The sequence below is a fragment of the Orcinus orca genome, chromosome 19 (genome assembly GCF_937001465.1).
Source record: "Orcinus orca chromosome 19, mOrcOrc1.1, whole genome shotgun sequence".
Classification (NCBI taxonomy): domain Eukaryota; kingdom Metazoa; phylum Chordata; class Mammalia; order Artiodactyla; family Delphinidae; genus Orcinus; species Orcinus orca.
The window spans coordinates 8,674,456-8,693,962 of NC_064577.1; the positions used below are offsets into that span (position 1 = coordinate 8,674,456).

Genomic DNA, 19,507 nt, shown 5'->3' on the forward strand with positions numbered 1-19,507 from the left:
GCTTTGGGACTTGGAGGAGGGGTAAGATAGTGGGAACTAAATGGGGTTTTCTCAACAATGGAGGGAATTATTCACCAGAAGAGCTTAGATTACAACAGGAGTGCTGCAGGCTAGACAGCCGGAAGAACTTTTCCTGGAGGAAAGGGCAGAAAGGCCTCAGAAAGCAGTCCTGGCGAAAAGCTTGCAAATGGCAGACTCATAGCTGCTCCCTGGGAGGCTCAAAGCTTGGCTCCTGGCTGGGCGAAGCTCAGGGAATCTGTGTCTACAAGGAAGATAAACTTTGTGTTTGTCTTTAAGGCTAATAGGACTTAAAGTCATCACGGGAAAGAGCAATGAACACATCAATGAGTTAGAGTCCAGAGTCCGTTGTGAAGCGAATTCTAGTTAGGGTTATGTAGAAAGCGTTTGATTATGGCCGCCTATAGGGGCAATTTCCCTCTAGAAAGGAGTATCCGACCCAGAGTTCTTCCAGGACCCGAAGAAGCAGGAGATTAGTTCAGATAACAGGAAAAAAAAATTAGGGTTTATTAGGAATCAGGTCAACAGGGCCACGACCTATCACACACACACACACACACACACACACACACACACACACACACACACAGAGTTGGGCTGCACCCCGCAGGCCTGCAAGCTGTGTACTTGCCCAGCCTTGAGACGGAAGAAAGAGCCTGGAGTCAGCGAGAGAGACATCGATGGTTTAATGGACAAGGGATCTTACATGTCTGAAGCAAGGTCCTGGAGTGGCAGCCCACTGTGTGAGGCAGACGAGGGCAGGACAGGGCAGCAGTCTTCACTACTGGAGGGGAGAGGGAGGTTACCAGTTATAGGGGGAATTGATGTCAGGTTGCCTCATCAGTTACCAAGGAAACGAGCAGAGAAGCACGCCCGTCACCCTCTTTGATAAACTATTGTAAATCAGTAGTTGGGGCCAAGGGGAAGTCTGTAGGCATTTACTGATTAGGAAGGTCAGTCATGTGAGTAGGGAGTAGATGAAGCAGGGGCTGGTCGAGCAGGGGATGGACAGAGAGCAAGAGAACAGCCGTCTTGGGCGGCCTGATCATACTCTCTTCAGGACGTGTAAGATCTGTGTGTCTGTGCAGGTAAACACTCGCCCACTTGCTGGTACCCAGGATGCTTGGCCTAATTGTTGTCAAGCTCAGTTACAGGCATACCTCATTTTACTGCACTTTGCTTTCTTGCGTTTCTCAGATATTGCGTGTTGTTTTTGTTTTGTTTTTTTTTACAAATTGAAAGTTTGTGGCAACGCTGTGTTATCAGACGATGGCTAGCATTTTTTAGCAATAAAGTGTTTTAAAATTAAAGTATGTGCATTGTGTTTTTAGACATAATGCTATTGCACACTTAGGAGACTACAGTATAGTGTAAACATAACTTATATATGCACTGGAAAACCAAAAAGTTCACGTGAATCGCTTTCTTGTGATTTTTGGTTTATTGCGGTGGTCTGGAACCGAACCTGCAATATCTCCCAGGTACACCTGTATTTGGTTTCCCAGGGACCAGTCACTGTGAGCAAGGACTTAAAACAGCACAGTGAGAAAGGCCACCTAAAGAGTACCTGCGAGATGTTTTTGCGTGCATCCTCCTTTAATTAATGATAACATCCATCTTTTTACTTATTTACAAAACTAACATGTAGTCCTTATAAATTTATAGATAGAAGAAAAGCACAAAGACAACAATAAAAATCATCATAATTGCATAGATAAACACTGTTAACCTTTCTTCCCCCCACTATGAACATGTTCTTTTTACTTTTTTTGGTCACGCTGTGCAGCTTCTGGGATCTTAGTTCCCCAACGAGGGGTTAAACCCCCGGCCCATGGCAGTGAAAGCGCCGAGTCCTAACCACTAGACCGCCAGGAAATTTCCTCTTTTTATTTTATATTGTGGAAAATATCAAGCATATACAAAGTAAATGGAATAGTATAATGAACACCCCCCCACCCCAGTTATCAACATTCTGCCTTTTTTTTTTTTTGCGGTACGCGGGCCTCTCACGGTTGTGGCCTCTCCCATTGCGGAGCACAGGCTCTGGACGCGCAGGCTCAGCGGCCATAGCTCACGGGCCCTGCCGCTCCGCGGCATGTGGGATCCTCCCGGACCGGGACACAAACCCGTGTCCCCTGCATCGGCAGGCGGACTCTCAACCACTGCGCCACCAGGGAAGCCCCCTCTGCCACTCTTGTTTCATCTATACCTCTACCCACTCCACATCCTCCCTCTATTATTATTAACTTGTGTTTTGAGGGGGAATTTACATACGTTGAAATGCACAAATCTTAATTATACATTTTGGACAAATGGATCCCACCATCCTGTCCTAATAGAGAACATTTCCATCTCTCCAGAAAATCCCCCACCTCCAGAGGCAACCACTGTTCTAATTTTTTGTACCTTAGATTGTCTGTTTTAGAATGTTGTATAAATGGAATCATACAGTAAGTATTTTTTGTATCTGGCTTTTTCTCACTCCATAGTGCTTTGAAATTCAGCCATGTTGTTGCATGTGTCAGTATTTTGTTCCTTTTTATTGCTGAGTGGTCTTCCGTGGAGTGGATAGACCACAGTTTGCTGATGGACCGTCTATGTTGAATAAAGCTACTACGACCATTTTCATACAAGTCTTTGTGCGGACCGGGCATGCTCATCGAAGCCTTGCAAGGACGCTAGGAGGATGGCACTGTTGTTGTGCCCATTTTACAGATGACCAAACCAGGGCTCAGAGAGATGAAATTTCTAGCCCACGGCCACACAGATAATAAAAACTGAGGATGGGATTCTAGCCCAAGTTCGTCTGACTGCGGGGTCTTTAAGTTTTTATTCCCTAGCTGTAGTATCTTCGCATCACAGCTGATCGAGGTCATTAAATATAGAGACAGATGGGTCCTCACCTCAGTGACCGGTTCTTCATAACTGCGTTTTAGCTTGAGTACCGTAGGTGGTATTGATAATAATGGCTCTGAGTCACCAAGAAAAGTTTCCATGAAACCTATATTTGAAGTGGACAAAAAATCTGTAAGACATTTGAGAGAAATTTCTAGCCAAGGTCATAACAATAAAAGCAAGCAAGCAAAGAAAAGTTTTGCTGCTCCAAACTCTGTTGTCTGGAAATCTCACTTAGCTGTAATACGTCCTCTTCCTGAGGAAGCCAGCACAGAAGGTGTTACTGGGTATATAGACTAGTATATAAATAATGCACATGTAAGAAACCACTCTGTTCTTTGTAGAGCCAAACAGAATAGGTTTTTGGAGAGTCTGCTGGTTCTTGCTTTGAAAGATGTTGCTAAGCAATGTTGCTAATATTATGGAAAGACAGCTTTCCTCCCCACTTTTCCACTCAGCCCCAGAAAGCCTAGAGTTGGAAGGGGCTCCACGGGTAGCAACAGCTAATCAGTGAGGTGAGGAACGACTGGGGACCCTGAGCATGAGATGCCTGTGCTGCAGGACACCCACCCTTGGCCCCATCTGCTCCCGATTCCCTGGAGTGACCCCTGGCAGCCTCCATGCAAAATCTGCTTCCTGCTCATCAGAAATTTCACACATGGAAGAATCCTTTTGAATGTTTCTACTGTGGGAAAAATTGTAGCCATGCCGTTTAGATTCATGGATTCGAAATTCCATAAATAAACCAAAAAGAAATATTTTAAATACCTTCAGTAGCCCCAGAAATAGGTGAGGAACTCCTTTCTTCCTCCTCCTACCCCCCTTTTCTTGTAATTCCTGAACAGGAAAGCAGCAAAGTTCTGGTTATCATCATGCATTGCAGGCTCTGGGTACTAGATGATGTTTAGCCCAAAGGCTGGATGCCTGCCACTGAGTGGAATCTGTGGGTTTCCTCAGGCATGGTTTCCTCTCCCTGGAGCTCGGAAATGCCACACAAGTCACCGAGATCCCTTTCCCAAATCTGAGCCAGTTTCTCGGCAGATCCTCTGTTCAGTATGACATGTGTGGCTCTGGGGAAGCAGGCTGAGCTGTGGTTCCCAAGCTTGACTTCCATGCCCAGCCTGGGCGTGGTCTGTTGCTATCCCCAAAGGAGCCTGTTGTGGTGGGAGGGACCCCTTTGGGGGCTGGTCGTGGGCTCTGAGAGGGGAGGTTAGGAGCTGGGTGGAGAGTCAACGTGTGGCAAAGATCCCTCCTGTGTCTCTCTTTCTTTTCAAAATAGAAACTGCTTCTCCACTTCAAATGACCTTCCCAATCTTTCCCTTCCCCCCCCTTTCCCTCTCCCCCTTCCTCTCTCTCCTTTTCCTCATATGGTGGTATCCCAGAGATGCAACTGTAATGTGGTCCAGCAGGGGGTGCTGACGTACCTGCCAAGAATGAATGTCAGTCTGGCTCCTTGCAAGCACAGGTGCGAGTGCTCCGCAGAGAGACATGAGGGGGGCTTCTGAGTGATTTCTCTCGGAGCTGGAGCTGGTGTGTACCCCCAAAGGCATAAGAGAGTGGGGATGCTGGCCTGTCCTAAGCAGGTCTAAAGGTGTATAACTCTTGAATTGCTCCAAAGGTTGTGTGATCCATGGGAAGGCTGGGCACACTGTCCCCTGTAGAAGGGGAGAAGCAAGATATCTGAAAATAGCTGGTTTTTGTAAGAGGCCCTACCCCATAGCTCCACAGTCCCTCTTGCCTCACATCTACCCGTGATCCTAGCCAAGGAGGGTTGCAATCCTTTTGGGGAGCAGTGGAGGCACTGGTAGTGGAGGTGGGGTGGGGGGTGGGGAGGAGCGCTTGCTCTCAGACCTGGGCGCTGGCAGTGGGGCTGATTCCTGCTTTCACGCGGATGTGTCTCCTGGAGCGGCTTCCCAGGCACAGAAGGCCCTTTTCTTCAGGACCAAGCATGCGTGTCTGTCTGCTTCACCCCACTGGCCCCTTAGGAATGGGCTGTGCAGCTGTCTGCCCTCTGTTCATGATTAACTGCCCTGTCCCCTTCCCCACCCAGCTCCCACCCAGGCCCCCTCAGCCTTCGGGTTTCCCCGGATTGGGACAGAGACCCAGGCTGGCAGCTGCCCAGCACTTTGTTCTCAGGGACTGTGTGCTGGGGAGGGGGGAGGGCTGGGACAGCCCTTGGAGGTCCTGTGAGCTGGGACACCGCTGAGGATAAACTGCTGCTCAGTGGCCTGGGATCCGGGAGAAGACCCCTTCTCTGACCACTGTGGTCCTCACTGACCTCACTCCCTGCGGTCTGGAAGTGTCCAGTCTTCTCCGTCCACCCCAAAGTACCCCACGGATGTGGCCCTAGAAGACCTTTGAGTCACTTACCTGAAAAATTGTTCCCTTTTGGTTCTCTTTCAAACTTGGTGATTTTTTTCAAGGACAACGTCTTCATTTGGTGCAAGTGTGTAGCTAAAAACTAATGCTTGTCTATTTTTCTCTTTTAACGAAGGTGCTTCAGGTGCCGAGCCTTCGCCAGGCAACAGAATTGAGCTAGAATTTAATAAGTTTGTGTATGTTTGTATGGGATGAGTGACAAGCAATAAGAGATTTTAGGATGGTAATAATGTTTTCTTTTAAAATTAGTTAAGAAGTGAGTGGATTTAATTAAAGCAAAGTTAATAAGTAAATAACTGAGTAGTACGGTATTAAGACATTGTGAAGGTGGTATGCAAATGGCCTAACTTGGGGGAACAGTGGCTGGGTCACACTGGATAAACTGGATAAGCCAGGAATGGGATGGTTTGGTGGTTTCATGTGTGTCAGCCCTGCTTGTTTCGAGCAAGGATGGTCGCTTACATTTCTCTTACCCTAGTTTCTTGCACAAAGCTGGATGCATCCTAATTGTTTCGTAAATGTTGGTGGAATGGCCACATCTAGCAGATGGCCGTTACATTCTCTGCCACTGATGGGTGTCCTTATGCTTTGGTGTTTCCTGTGTGGGGTGTGGGCAGAAGGAATGGCTCTCCCACCCCCAGAAAACGTCTACCTTTTAGGGCGCTAGGAATCAGATCAGGTTACGGTCTTGGGGGACAACCTTATATTTTCAGCCACACTGGGGCTGGAAACATTGTGGTTGTAGATGAGTTGAGAGGGCCTGGAAGCCCAGAATAACAATGAATAAAGTTACCCGCTTGGTGGAAAGATTTTTCACTTTCATCCCAATGCCCTGTTTCTCACTGATGAACTTGATCTAAAATACCTCCCAGGCAGTGGGGCATAGGTGGGAGCCATCCACGTCCACCCACCTGGGAGGGATTGAGGTCTTGCACCGAGGTGTACTCTACCTGTGTGTGGATAAAATACACCCCATGCTGGCCTAGACCTACAGCCAGTGCCTCCAGCACCCTCCTGGCCACGGAGAGGTTCTGTGTATGGCAAAGGCTGGAGGAGCCCTGGGCTGTATGTGCTGCCGCGCTGCCCTCTTACCCACTGAGGACATACTCATTTCCCCATTCTTTTTCCAGACTGATTCTCAGGTCACTTACTGGTGTAGTCCTTGAAGCCAGGGTAGCTGCAATCCCAGGGGTGGGGCCTGGGACACTCCTCTCTGGCTATAGATAGCCGTCCATGGCTATATCTGTGGTCTCCCACCACCCAGGCAGGCTCAGGGGGGCTGAGGCCATCGCTAATAGATGCTTCGTAAATAAACCAGGCACATTTTGGCACCACTCTGGCGCTCCCTGCCCTCCCCCCAATGCCAGTGCCCGCAAGAAGCTGTGCCCACTGGAGAGGCGGGGTTGAGGTCTCAGGCCCTTGAATTCATTCGCAGCCCCCGTCCCCTCTCCAGCAAGGTCCCCTTCCCTGTCTGGATTTTCTCTGCTTGCTTGAACTGCAGACTGTATAAAAAACAAGGCAAATTGCCTCAGGGACCTCTTTGGCCCCAACAGGGCTGTTACCAAAGATGGACTAATTGGCTAGTTTTAATTCCCTCCAGTCCTCTGCCGATTCCCTTCCCTAGGGGGATGGAAGGAGAAGCAAAGCCAGTAGTTAAGCAGGGGGTGGGGGGAGGTGAGGGTGGTGAGAGGGTGCTAGGCTTCTTGGCAGCAAATGGAAGTGACTGAGTGGGGCTTAGGAGCACCCCACGCCCGTAGTAGAGACCGGGTCAGGGACCTTTCCCCACCAGCTGGCTTCTGAAGTGCAGGAGAAGCGTGCACGCGGTGTGCAGGAGGAGGGGAAGAATGCACGTTTGGGTGTGTGAGGCAGCCCGCGCTGGGGCCCCGGCTGCCGTGGAGTAGGGTCCCCCTCCCCCCCACCTGCGTCTCCCTGGCAACCTGGGACGCGAGGTGCAGGTGTAGCAGCCAGGAAATCTATCATTGACCCTATGTTTTGTCAAACTCCCAGGGCCGGGAAAACAAATGTTAACCGGGGGACTGACCCCAGCCCACATCGATGCGGACTCTGTAGTAGATCCCTCTACCCCCGCATGACAGTCCTTTCCGGGATTTGGGGAAAGGTGAGAGGTAGCATCCGGCCGAGTCAAAACGCCAGGGATCCCTGGCCCGGGAAGGCGGGCGCCGCGCGCTGGACGCGGGATGCCCTTCTAACCGCCCGGCAGCCTGGCCCCGGGCAGAGGAGGCCTGAGGCGGTGCCCGCGCGCGAAGGCAGTTTCGCTTGGACTGAGGACGCGCGTTTCCTCTCGGTGCATGTTTTTTCTCCCTCTGTTTTAAAGACTGTGACAGCATCGGAGAAGTATCTCGGCGGGCCGGGCTGGGAAAGCGCGTCAGCCGCCTTCGCCTGGGGAGGGAGCCCGGGGCCCGGCCAGCGGGGGCGGGAGACACGGAGCGCTGAGGAGGGGACCAAGGAGAGGCGAGGGAGCCCTGGGGCCTGGCCGCCCGGCGGGACGGGAAGGAGCCGGGGCGCGGGGCAGAGGGCGAACGCGGGCGCCGAGCCCCGGGAGCGCTGAGCGCGAGCCGGCCGTCTTCCTTTGGTGGCGGCCGGCCCGCTTGAACCGCCCTCAGCCGGGGTGCCCCGGGCCGGGGCCCGAGAGGCGGGTCCGGGGCGGGGTCCGGGGCGCGGGCGGCGCGTCGGAGCTACAGCCCCGGAGCCACCCGTCCGGGCCGCGCCCCTAGCGAGCCTTGGAAATGCCCGCGCTGGGGGAGCGGGCACCGGCCGCCCGGCGGGCTCCGAGGAGACACTGAAGGTCGCCGGGAAGTGAGCACCCAGTCACCTGACCCCCTGGGCGCACCTAGGCGGGGCGGGGCCCATGCGAGGCGAGCAGCCGGGGACCCGGGCGCGGGCGCAGGGGCCGGGAGCGGGCGGCGCGGAGCGCGCGGAGCGGGGCTGGCGGGGGCGCGCGGCGGGCGGGCGAGGGCGCGGCCGGGCACCGCCGGCGGCCTCGCCATGTCCCAGCCCGCGGGGAGGATGCATTGCCGAAAGGCGGGGATCCGCGCCGCCGTGGTGCTCATCGGACTCCTGCACAAATCCCGAAAACAGAGTAAAGAGAAAAGGTAAAGCCTGGCAGCGCCACCTCCCCCTTCCCGCTGCTTTCGGGCTAAATTCCCGTTTTCTTTGGGGTGGACTTTTCCAAGAGGGCGTTTGGCTTCGAGCTGGATGGGGAAAAGCCTCTACTCCGGTCGCTGTCTGGGGAGCGAGTTCGGAGCTTAGCCGCCGACACTGGCTGTTATGGGAAAGCCCAGGCAGGGCATTGGCTGGGTCGGAGGGTGGCTGGGAGAACCCTTCGGACTTCATCCCCAACAGAGGGTCACCAAGTCCTTCACTCCCACTCCCCGAATTTGCCTATCGCGGCGCCCTTCCCAAAGCCTGCAGCGCGAGTAGTATTGATCCGACCCGGGCGACCGTCCCTGGCTCAGGCCCGAATGGCCCAGTACGCCGGGGATGCCATTTGCTTCTCTGCAACTTGGCTGAGCCCGCGAGGTGCCGGTCAGGTCGGGATCTGCTAGCTTTGCGCAAGGTGCCGGCAGGCGAGGAGCAAGTTTGGAGGTTGCTTACCACCTCCACCCCTGCCTCCGTGTCCCTCTGTCTTTGGGTTTTTCTGTCTTTGACTCTTCACCTTTCTTGGGTTTACTCTCTTAATTGTTTGATCCTGGGTGTTGAAAATCGTTCTCTCAGGCGATTTCAGAGATAGGCTGGAGGACCTATGGGGTGAGAGATGTGGGGTTTGGGATGGACAAAGGAGCTTTTGGGGTTGCTTCCGGGGCTGCAGCCCCTAGCTACAGACGTGATGTCCACGAGACCCCAGGGAGCTGCCCACCCAGGCTGGCATAGCCTCCCTCCTCTGCTAGGGTATATGAGCCCAAAGCTTCCCAGCAACCAGGGGTCATTAGAGTTGACTGTCCACAGAGATGCTGTGGGGATTTGGGGTAACTGCTGGTGGCCCTGCTGCATCCTCATTTCCAGAGGAGTTCGGAGTTAGTGCTGCGTTCTGCGTTGGACAAGGGCTAAGACAAGGGCAGTGGAGCCATAGATGCCTGGGTGGTGACTGGTGGCCCCTGGGCTTGCCCAGAAGCTGGATGTGCCTGGGGGAGGTGACGGGCAATGAACTAACTGGAGCACTTGGAGAAGCTGGCATGGGTTGCCGCTTATGGTTTGGTTGTCTCTCATCCCTCCTGTCCCACTTCCTATAACCTAGTCTAATTTGATGTTTCCCACAGTGCAGGATGAATCTTCAGTGAAGTAACTGAAGGTGGTTAAGCATGAAGTAACATTGAGTCACCTAGTGAGAAAGTTCTTCCCTTTTCCGTTCTCTGCTAATCCTTGTAATTTCTTCAAGGGGAAAGTTTTAGATTGGTGCTAGTCTGGCTTTAACACCTTTTTAACACTTGCTAATCTCCCTTTTATAGCAAAGAGAACAGACCTCTGGCTCAGGGTCTTTAAATTGGGGAACAGTGCCTGCCTATAACTTAAGTTGTTTTTGTACTATTTATTTTTAGGATTCTCTCCTGGTTTTGGCCAGTGGTACTAATTTTCCCTCTTGCAGTGGTGATATAAAGTATCACTTTAAATTAGAAGTATCAAGTCACAAGAATGAGCCTGTTTAGTAGAAACAGTGGTAATAGTACAAATGGTATAGAATGTGGCAGAAATTCTGCAGGTGATCTAGGAATGACTGATGCTCAGGGCACACTTGTCTAGCAGGAGAAGCTGCCAGCAGGACTCCGGAGCTCAGGGCTCCAGGTCTGGGCCCCATTCTCCCGTAGACTTTGATTCTCATCTATTCCGTGCCCTTTGGCATTTTATCTGTACGGGGCGGATGAACAATCCAGCCCTCTGAAGTCAGAAGGCTATGGGATGGCTGTTCTGAGACAACCTGGACCTGTTTTGAGGGACGAGAAGGGAGATGTGCTCCCTAGAAAGGCAGATGCATCAGAACACTCCTGTCTCTGAGTGTAGAATGCGGGAGCGTGGCAAAAGCCCTGCACAGAGGGCTAGAAGCTCTAGTCCTGGCTCCTCCCATTGACTGTGATGTGATAGATTTCACCTCTTTGAGACTCAGTTCCTGCATCTACACAAAGGGCGTGCAAGGCTCAAGGGAGATAACGTGGGTAAACATGCATCTGAAAGGTAGGAAGTGCTGCATGGGGATGGAGACGTTTGATTGGAACTGCTCCCATTCTCCTCTCTCTGGGCCCATGTCCCAGAAACGAAGGTAAGATGTTTGGTGATGACAGCCCCACCAGTAGTCCAGACCAGCCATACATGGGCCGAGGAGGCAGCCAGGCAGGTGTGGGCCTGGGCAGAGATAGTCCGGGGGTGGGGGGCTGCAGTGAGGCACCGGGGAAGGACGTGGACAGGGGGCAGGAAGGGATTGGCCGGGGTGAGGATGTCCCAGGCTCAGGGTACTTGTCTTTCCTCCTGGATGCACTGTGTTGTTCCCTGCAACGCAGGCACACAGCGGTGACCCTCCTCACCTCCGCCTTTGTCCTATTCTTCTGTTGCTCCTGCCATCCTGATGGCTTTGGCCATGGATTTAACCTACCAAGGAGAGAGAGGGCTTGCTTTCATGTTTGTGCTAAATGACCTTTGCTTCCCTTGCTGTTTGTTTTCTGGAGTTCATTTGTCTTTAAGCGTCTGAAATTCGTGCCCTGTACGTGATTGACCCTTGCTCTGCAGGCACCGGCCATGGGGGGGCCTGGAGCAGGCTGCAGCTGCCAGCCCCTCTTAAGCACTTCCTAAACTGCATGATGAGTGTTACATTTGCCGAGTTCCTCCTTCCTTCCCCCTCTCATCACAGGGTCAGGTCAGATTCAGGTGCCCTCCTCATCCTTCCCAGAAGGCTTGATTCACCCATCGATCTTCCCAGCACCTCAACGGACAGGCTTGTGCAGATAACGCTTGTGGCTGTTGACCATAAGGGATGTAAAGTACTGTGTGTCTTGCAGTAATGGCCCAGTGGTCCTTGTCACCTTCCTGTCCTCCGCAGGCCACTTGGAGATAGTGTATATGGGGGACAGGTAGGTGTGCCAGGGAGAATGGTAACGACACAGGTAGCCCATAGGGGCTCAGAAGCAGGAGACTCCCAGGCACTCTTGGTAGGTCCTGAGAACTGTACCCAAAGCTCCAGCCTCAGTTTGCCTCCTGGAGAAATGTGGGTAGGGCTCATCAGCCTTGACCTGATGACTCTCTGGGAGTTGTGGGACCACCTGGAGGCTCTGCTTCTTTCCCACCATCTTCCAGGGATTCCATCACCTGCGATCCTACAGAAACAGTGTTGTGTTTGAGAGGGGACTGAATTTGAGCATGGGTCCAAGGAGGCACCTGAATGAAGCCTTGCTTGGAGACGGTAGTTTGGAAAGCCCTGTAACGGAGAGCTCCTTTAAGGCGCTCTGGGGGCTTCCCTGGTGGCGCAGTGGTTAAGAATCCTCCTGCCAATGCAGGGGACACGGTTTGATCCCTGGTCCGGGAAGAACCCACATGCCGCAGAGCAACTGAGCCCGTGTGCCACAACTACTGAGCCTGCACTCTAGAGCCCACAAGCCACAACTACTGAGCCCGCGTGCCGCAACTCCTGAAGCCTGTGTGCCTAGAGCCCGTGCTCCGCAACAAGAGAAGCCACAGCAATGAGAAGCCCGCGCACCGCAACGAAGACCCAACGCAGCCATAAATGTTAAAAAAAAATCGCTCTGATTTTCAGAGCATATAGATGTGGCAGAGCAGGATAAATCCAGAACATCCCTTCAAAAATAATAGAAGTAGATGGTGAGGGAGTGGTGCCCTCTGAGGTGGAAACGGGGATCTTTAGCTGGAAAGACTGAGGTAGAGGAACAGAGTCAAATTTTGTGCCTTCTGAAATGTACGGGTAAAGTCCGTTGGCTGCGGGTATGACATTCTGAACTGGAGAGAGGTTAATTAGCATAAATGAAAGAGAAATCCACATTTTACAGGGGGGGTAGAGTAGTTATTTTGGGACAACTCCCACCGTGGGATTTATGAGGAGGAAAATATAACTTCACTCATCGTTCAGCAAATCACGAATGGCAGGCTGTGGGGAGGCAGAACAGTGACTCTAATGAGCCTGGACTCTCCATTGTCGGTAGGATGTCTAGTGGGTTATTCCTGTGTACGGTATTAGAAAAAGCTCATCCCTAGCTTAAAAAAACCCCTTTATTGTGGAAATTCTCAAGTGTGCTGCAAAGTGGAGAGAATAGTGTAATATAATACCCAGTTTCAACCCTTATCCACTCCAATCTTGTTTCATTTATTTACCAATCCACTCCTCCACAAGATTATTTTGAAGAAATCCCAGACATTATATCGTTTCATTCTTAAATATTTCATGCATCTTAAAGATAAGAATTCTTCTAAGAAATTAGCAATGATCAGACCCCCTTAGTTAACAATAATTTCTTAATATCACATGCAATTGGTGTTCAGATTTCCCTAATCGCCTCCTAAAAGTTTTTCAAAAGTTTTTTGGGCCAGGATTCACAAAATCCAGTGTGATTGGTGATATGTCTCATTATAAGTTTTCTCCTCCAACTCTTTTTCCCCCCCTTACGATTTCTTTATTGAAGAAACTGTGTTGCTTGTCTTGGGGAGAGTCCCAGAGTCAGAATTTTGTGGATGGAGTCTCTGAGTGTCATTTCACATGTTCTGCTGTCCCCTATTTAACTGTAAGTTGGTATTTAGTTTTAGAAGCTCCATCAGATTTGGGTTGGATTTTTTTTTTTTTTTGGTAAGACCATGCCCGTGGAGGTTGTCCAGTTGTCTGCTTTTGTGATGTTAGCAGCCATTGATTGCTTTGTCCTTAGGGTTTGAAGGCTGGTGTCAGGGATGATCCTGAGGTTCTCACATGGGAGAGCCAGTGACAGCCCTGCAAGCTGCCTGGATGAGGGTGTCTGAGCCTCAGGAGTGTCCAGGAGTCCTGGTCTTGGAGTCCCAGAGTCCCAGGGCTGGAAGGGGCACAAGGCAGGAGCTAGTCTGCTCCCAGGCCCCAGAACAGATGGCTGCTTGTTCTCTTCTTAGGAGGTGGCTGGGTCCTGCCCTCTGTGGAAGGGCCTGGTACTCGCCCTCTCTTGTCTCATGTTTGACCCGGTTTGCTGTCGTTGCTTTAAAGAACAAACATCTCCCTTTAACCAGCTTCCCATTTCTAACTTCACTGCGAGTCTGAGGAGCTAAGGAACAGAATTTGAGGCATAAATGAGTTTATTAGATTCCTTTTGAGCCATTATTTTAATCTCCTGTTTGGTCTCCTCGCTTCTTGTCCCCCCTTACCCATTCTCCTGATGACGGCCACAGCGGAGTTTTAAAAATTCAAATAAAATTAAGTCTGTCTACTCCGTAGGCTTCCCATTACACTTTTTTTTTTTGGGTTTTTTTTTTTTTTTTAGAAAAGACCCTGATTACTTTTTTAAAATTTATTTATTTAATTTATTTATTTTTGGCTGCGTTGGGTCTTCGTTGCTGTGCACAGGCTTTCTCTAGTTGCGGCGAGCGGGGGCTACTCTTCATTGCAGCATGCGGGCTTCTCATTGCGGTGGCTTCTCTTGTTGCGGAGCACGGGCTCTAGGCACGCGGGCTTCAGTAGTTGTGGCACGCGGGCTCAGTAGTTGTGGCCCGCGGGCTCTAGCGCACAGGCTCAGTAGTTGTGGTGCATGGCCTTAGTTGCTTCGCGACATGTGGGATCTTCCCGGACCAGGGCTCGAACCCGTGTTCCCTGCATTGGCAGGTGGATTCTTAACCACTGCGCCGCCAGGGAAGCCCTCCATTACACTTTACTTTAAATTTTTTTTTTTTTTTTTTTTTTTTTTTTTTTTTTGTGGTACGTGGGCCTCCCACTGTGGTGGCCTCTCCCGTTGTGGAGCACAGGCTCTGGACGCGCAGGCTCAGCGGCCATGGCTCATGGGCCTAGCCGCTTCGCGGCATGTGGGATCCTCCCGGACCGGGGCATGAACCCACGTCCCTGCATCGGCAGGCGGACTCTCAACCACTGCGCCACCAGGGAAACCCTAAATTTTTTTTTTTTAATGGCTTTATTTTATTTTATTTGGCCGCATGGCATGTGGGATCTTTGTTCCCTGACCAGGGATTGAACAGCGCCCTCTGCATTGGAAGCGTGGAGTCTTAACCACTGGGCCACCAGGGAAGTCCCTCCAAGACGCTTTAAATTAAATCTAAACTCTGAAGCTGGGTCTACTTCCCCTGCCTGGTTCTGTGAGCCTGTCTCTTAATACTTCTCCCCTCACTCACTGTGATCACTGTACTTCTGTTGCAAAGGCCTTCTCTCTGTTTCTAGAACATGCCAAGCTTGCTTCTACCCCAGGCCCTTTATACATGCTCTTTACAGTGACTTTATTGACTGTGCTTCCTCATCATCGGGCTCTCAACTCAAATGTCATCTCCTCCAAAAGGACTCTGACCATCCAACCTAAACAACTCACTCCAGCCGTTTTTACTTTACTCTGACTCATTTCCTCCACGGCACTTATCATTAACTGATATCATCTAGCTTAGATAATAAATAATTTATTGGCCATTCCCTCCCCTAGAAGGTGAGATGTCTGAGAGCAGGGACTTTGCGTTTTTCACATCATTGCCTACAATAGGAGCGCTCAGTAAATATTTGCTGAATGAATGAATGAACTCACTGACTCCCCCGGCGAAATGTGCCCATTGCTTCTTACCTCGAGGTCCTCTTAATACTGCAGTGCCCTCTGACACAGGTTTCAAGATGCCCCTTTTCTTGTCTGAGATTTTACCCCTTTCCTCTCTTCCCTTCCCTTCCGGAAGAGCTTCTGGAGAGAAATGAACCTGATTGCTTGCACATGTGTATTTCCATGATTAGTCCCCTAACTCCTTCCTGCCTCTGCCTGGTTTGGGGACCCATAGATGTGAGGGTCCAGGCTGAGTCCAGCCCACACTGAAGCTGGGTCTGGGCGCCAGGACTGTCCTGACTCTGGGTTCCTAGATTTGGGGTCCTGGGGCTGCTGTCTGATAGGCAGAGTCAGGTTCCCTTCATTTATGCCCAAGAGGGGCCAGTGGGCGTCTGAATTAGCGAACAGTCGCCATTAGCAAATATACATTTTTTTCTAAATGCAGTTTTATCTCTTGGGAGCCTGCGTGGTGCACAGATGGCTGGTTACCAGGATGTTGCCAAATAGAGGGCTTGCCAGGCCTGCTCGGTTAAACCAACGAAAATCACTTCTGTGCAAACGGGGCTGCTGAAGGGCGCAGGAAGCTTCTCAGTCATTTTAAGCAGATGAGGCCCGCCCCCTGCCCCTACCCCACGACCGGCTCAACAAATGGAGTTTATTTGCCTCCCAGATGCACAAAAAGTAAAGGAGGTAGGCAAGATGATTCCAGGTGGACAAGTGCTTTTTATTTTAACAGCTATTTAAAAAAGATGAATTCTGGCAAGTGACGTTTTTCCTTGTATGACAGTTACATAACATTTTTTAAAAGTAAATTTGTTTAAGTAAAAAATGGTGAGTCGGGCTTCCCTGGGGGTGCAGTGGTTGAGAGTCCGCCTGCCGATGTAGGGGACACAGGTTCGTGCCCCGGTCCGGGAAGATCCCACATGCCGCGGAGCAGCTGGGTCCGTGAGCCATGGCCGCTGAGCCTGCGCATCCGGAGCCTGTGCTCCCCAACGGGAAAGGCCACAACAGTGAGAGGCCGGCGTACCGCAAAAAAAAAAAAAAAAAGGCGAGTCATTTAAAGAAAAGTGTTAAGAAAAGTAATAGGTGGTATATGGATTTGGGGAAAATTGGGAAGATGGTGAGGAAATGCCTACAGTTTAGGGAGCACTGTTGGCAGGAAGGGGGCACTTTTCTCATATGTTACAATGGACCCTACGGCACCAAAGTCCCGGGTTGTTGAGGGCTGAATGATTGTAACAAGCCAACACCTTTTTTTTTTTTTTTTAAATATTTATTTATTTATTTATTTGGTTACACCGGGTCTTAGTTGCAGCAGGCGGGCTCCTTAGTTGCAGCACTTGGGCTCCTTTGTTGCAGCAGGTGGGCTCCTTAGTTGCGGCTCACAGGCTCCTTAGCTGTGGCGTGCAAACTCTTAGTTGAGGCATACATGTGGGATCTAGTTCCCTGACCAAGGATCTGAACAACGGCCCCCTGCATTGGGAGCGCAGAGTTCCAGCCACTGCGCCACCAGGGAAGTCCTAGCCCACACCTTTTTTTTATTATTCCTTTAATGTCGTATCTATTTTATTTATTTATTTTTGGCTGCATAGGGTCTTCGTTGCTGCACGAGGCCTTTCTCTAGTTGCAGCGAGCAGGGGCTACTCTTCGTTGTGGTGCGTGGGCTTCTCATTGCGGTGGCTTCTCTTGTTGAGGAGCACGGACTCTAGGCGCGCGGGCTTCAGTAGTTGTGGTACGCGGGCTCAGTAGTTGTGGCTCATGAGCTCTAGAGCGCAGGCTCAGTAGTTGTGGCACACGGGCTTAGTTGCTCCGCGGCATGTGGGATCTTCCCGGTTCAGGGGTTGAACCCATGTCCCGTGAATTGGCAGGCGGATTCTTAACCACTGCACCACCAGGGAAGCCCTAGCCAACACCTTTTGAGGCTTACTGTTTTTGAGGCTCTGGGCTAAGGGCTCACGTGCACATCTATCTTAATTCTACCAGTTATTATCTTTGTTTTCCAGCTGAGGGGCAGAGGCTCAGAGGTCGAGGAGCCTGCTGGGGGCAGAATCAGAGGTAGAGGAGCAGGGATTTTAACTAGGTTCTATTGCGGTCCGGAGACTGTGCTCTTCACTATTATATTATCTGGAACCCAGGATAAGTACTTATGCAGTGCCTGACTTCTGAGAAGTGCTTCCTCCATGATGTTGCTGTTATTATGAACGTAATGAAGGGTAACATCCACATAGTAAGTGCACAAGTCTTAAAGGTACAGCTCAACGAATTGCCACATATGCATCTGCCTGTGTAGACACCACCCGGATCCGATGTAGCACTTTCCAGAACCCCAGCAGGCTCCCTCAGGCCTCTCCACAGTCCAGTTATAATGACTGTGGAGTCAGGCCCAGTGCCTCGCATATGGGTGGTACCTGGGGTAGCCTTGACACCTGTGATAAAGGGAACTCATGTCATGAGGTGGTATTTCTGAGTGGGGAGTCCCAGTTCAACCGTGGTGGATGGGGTCAGACTCCACACTGGTTTCTAGGGGTGAGGGAGCCTGGTTTCACCTTCCCTTCTCCTTCCAGACGTGCTCAGTGGGGGCCTGGAGCCGATGCTGTGTTTATTTGCTGCCCTTGGAGCAAGGCTAGGTTGAAAAATTGTCACTTGCTTTTAAGCTTATCAGTTATGAACACTGTTTCATGAAGGCTGGAGCTCTGGCCAAGTCCTTCCCGGAGCCCTTCGGGGGTGGGCTGACCCTGCGGGGCCACTTCTCCAGAGGCAGGAGGGAGCCGGCTGTTGGTTAGAGCCATCCCCTCCCCTGTCCTTCTCCTCGTCCCCGCTTTTCTGTTTCTTTACTGTTAAGATCTTTACCAACCACCCTGAACGTGTGTGGTAGAATCAGGGCACTGTGCTGATACCTGTTGTCTTAAATGCTTACTCTCGGGGCTAGAACAACTTGTAACAGCCCCCGAGCAAGGTGCAGCCCTCGCCGGGTTTAGAGGACAGGCCCTTGTAAGGGTGGAGGCGGGACCCCCCTCATTTTTCACTGTCATGTGCTACAATACCACAGTGTCCTGTCTGCAGAGAGTGGGGACAGCAGAACTGCTGGTACCTGGGAGTTTGTAATCTGAGGCAGAGGTGGGAAACTGGCCCCTGCACGCTCCTCAGATCCTCATGAAGCCTCAACTGTGTACCAGACCCTGTTGCAGGCGCTGGGGAGGCCGCAGGGAACAGCACAAAGCCCTGCCCGTTCTCGAGCGGGCTTGTTAGATCCACATATGTTTTCTACTTTTAAGCTGATATTTTTAAATTGGAAGGTTCCATATTACAAATGTGCGTTTCCATCTTCTCTTGAGAAATCAGAAGCTCTGGCAACGTTGGCTGGGCCCGCCTTCCGCATGGCACCTACAGTGCCAGCTGCCGGCTCCATACAGGGCTGGTGCCCTCCTGCTCACCCCAGCACGCGTACCTGGCTGCACCTGTGTCCCCTACCCCAGCCCTGAGGGATTGGATGTACAGTGTGGGAAGCAAGAGGCTCAGGGTTGGGGAGCTCTATGTGTAATTAACTGAACGTGGAGACTGGGGGTTGGGTCTCAGCCCTGCACGCCCTTTGGGTCTCCTTGGTTTGGGGCAGGTCCATTGTGATTGGAAGTGAGGGGTCCTGGCAGCCTGGCTGGGAGCCGTGCAGGAGCTGGGCTGCAGAATGGCCACTGTTAATTTGTCTGTAGATGTTCCTCCTCCCTTGTCCTCCCTAATTACCCACAAATAAAATAACAGAGGGGCTTCCCTGGTGGCGCAGTGGTTGAGAATCTGCCTGCCAATGCAAGGGACATGGGTTCGAGCCCTGCTCTGGGAAGATCCCACATACCGTGGAGCAACTAAGCCCGTGCGCCACAACTACTGAGCCTGCGCGTCGGGAGCCTGTGCTCCGCAACAAGAGAGGCCGCGACAGTGAGAGGCCCGCGCACCGCGATGTGGAGTGGCCCCCGCTTGCCACAACTAGAGAAAGCCCTCGCACAGAAACGAAGACCCAACATAGCCAAAAATAAATAAATAAATTTATTAAAAAAAAAATAACAGAAATTATGCGAGGCTGGGTTTTACAGAACAAAAACTCAGGAATCCCAAGAGAAGGGACAGGGAAGGGCACTAGTATTCAGCTCCACTCTGGGCATGGCACTGGGCTGGCACTTAAACCTCACTAATTTCTTTCTCTGCACGACTGATCCTTGTCATCTCCATTTTTCATGGAGGAGAAAACTGATGTTCAAAAGGGGTGGCAGGGGACTTCCCTGGTGGTGCAGTGGTTAAGAGTCTGTTCTCCCAATGCAGGGGGCTGGGGTTCGATCGCTGGTCAGGGAGCTAGATCCCACACGTATGCTGCAACTAAGGGTTCTCATTCCACAACTAAGGAGCCTGAGTGCTGCAACTAAGGAGCCCTCAATTTGCAACTGAGGAGCCCATGAGCCGCAACTAAGGAGCCCACCTGCCGCAACTAAGACCCGGTGCAACCAAATATA

The 19,507-nt window shown here is 51.5% G+C and overlaps 1 protein-coding gene across 8 annotated transcripts in view; it reads left to right on the forward strand.

Moving 5' to 3' along the window:
• Positions 1–19,507, forward strand: part of RAP1GAP2 (RAP1 GTPase activating protein 2) — a 445,551-nt gene that overhangs the window by 66,525 nt on the left and 359,519 nt on the right. The window contains exon 1 of one of the 8 annotated variants that reach the window (XM_033423228.2): positions 7,506–8,405. The exons of the other annotated variants lie outside the window; for them this stretch is intronic. Coding sequence (XP_033279119.1) covers positions 8,299–8,405 — 107 coding nt within the window. The 5' untranslated portion in view covers positions 7,506–8,298. Of the gene's footprint in view, positions 1–7,505; positions 8,406–19,507 lie in introns of those variants that run through there. 8 annotated transcript variants of the gene reach the window in all.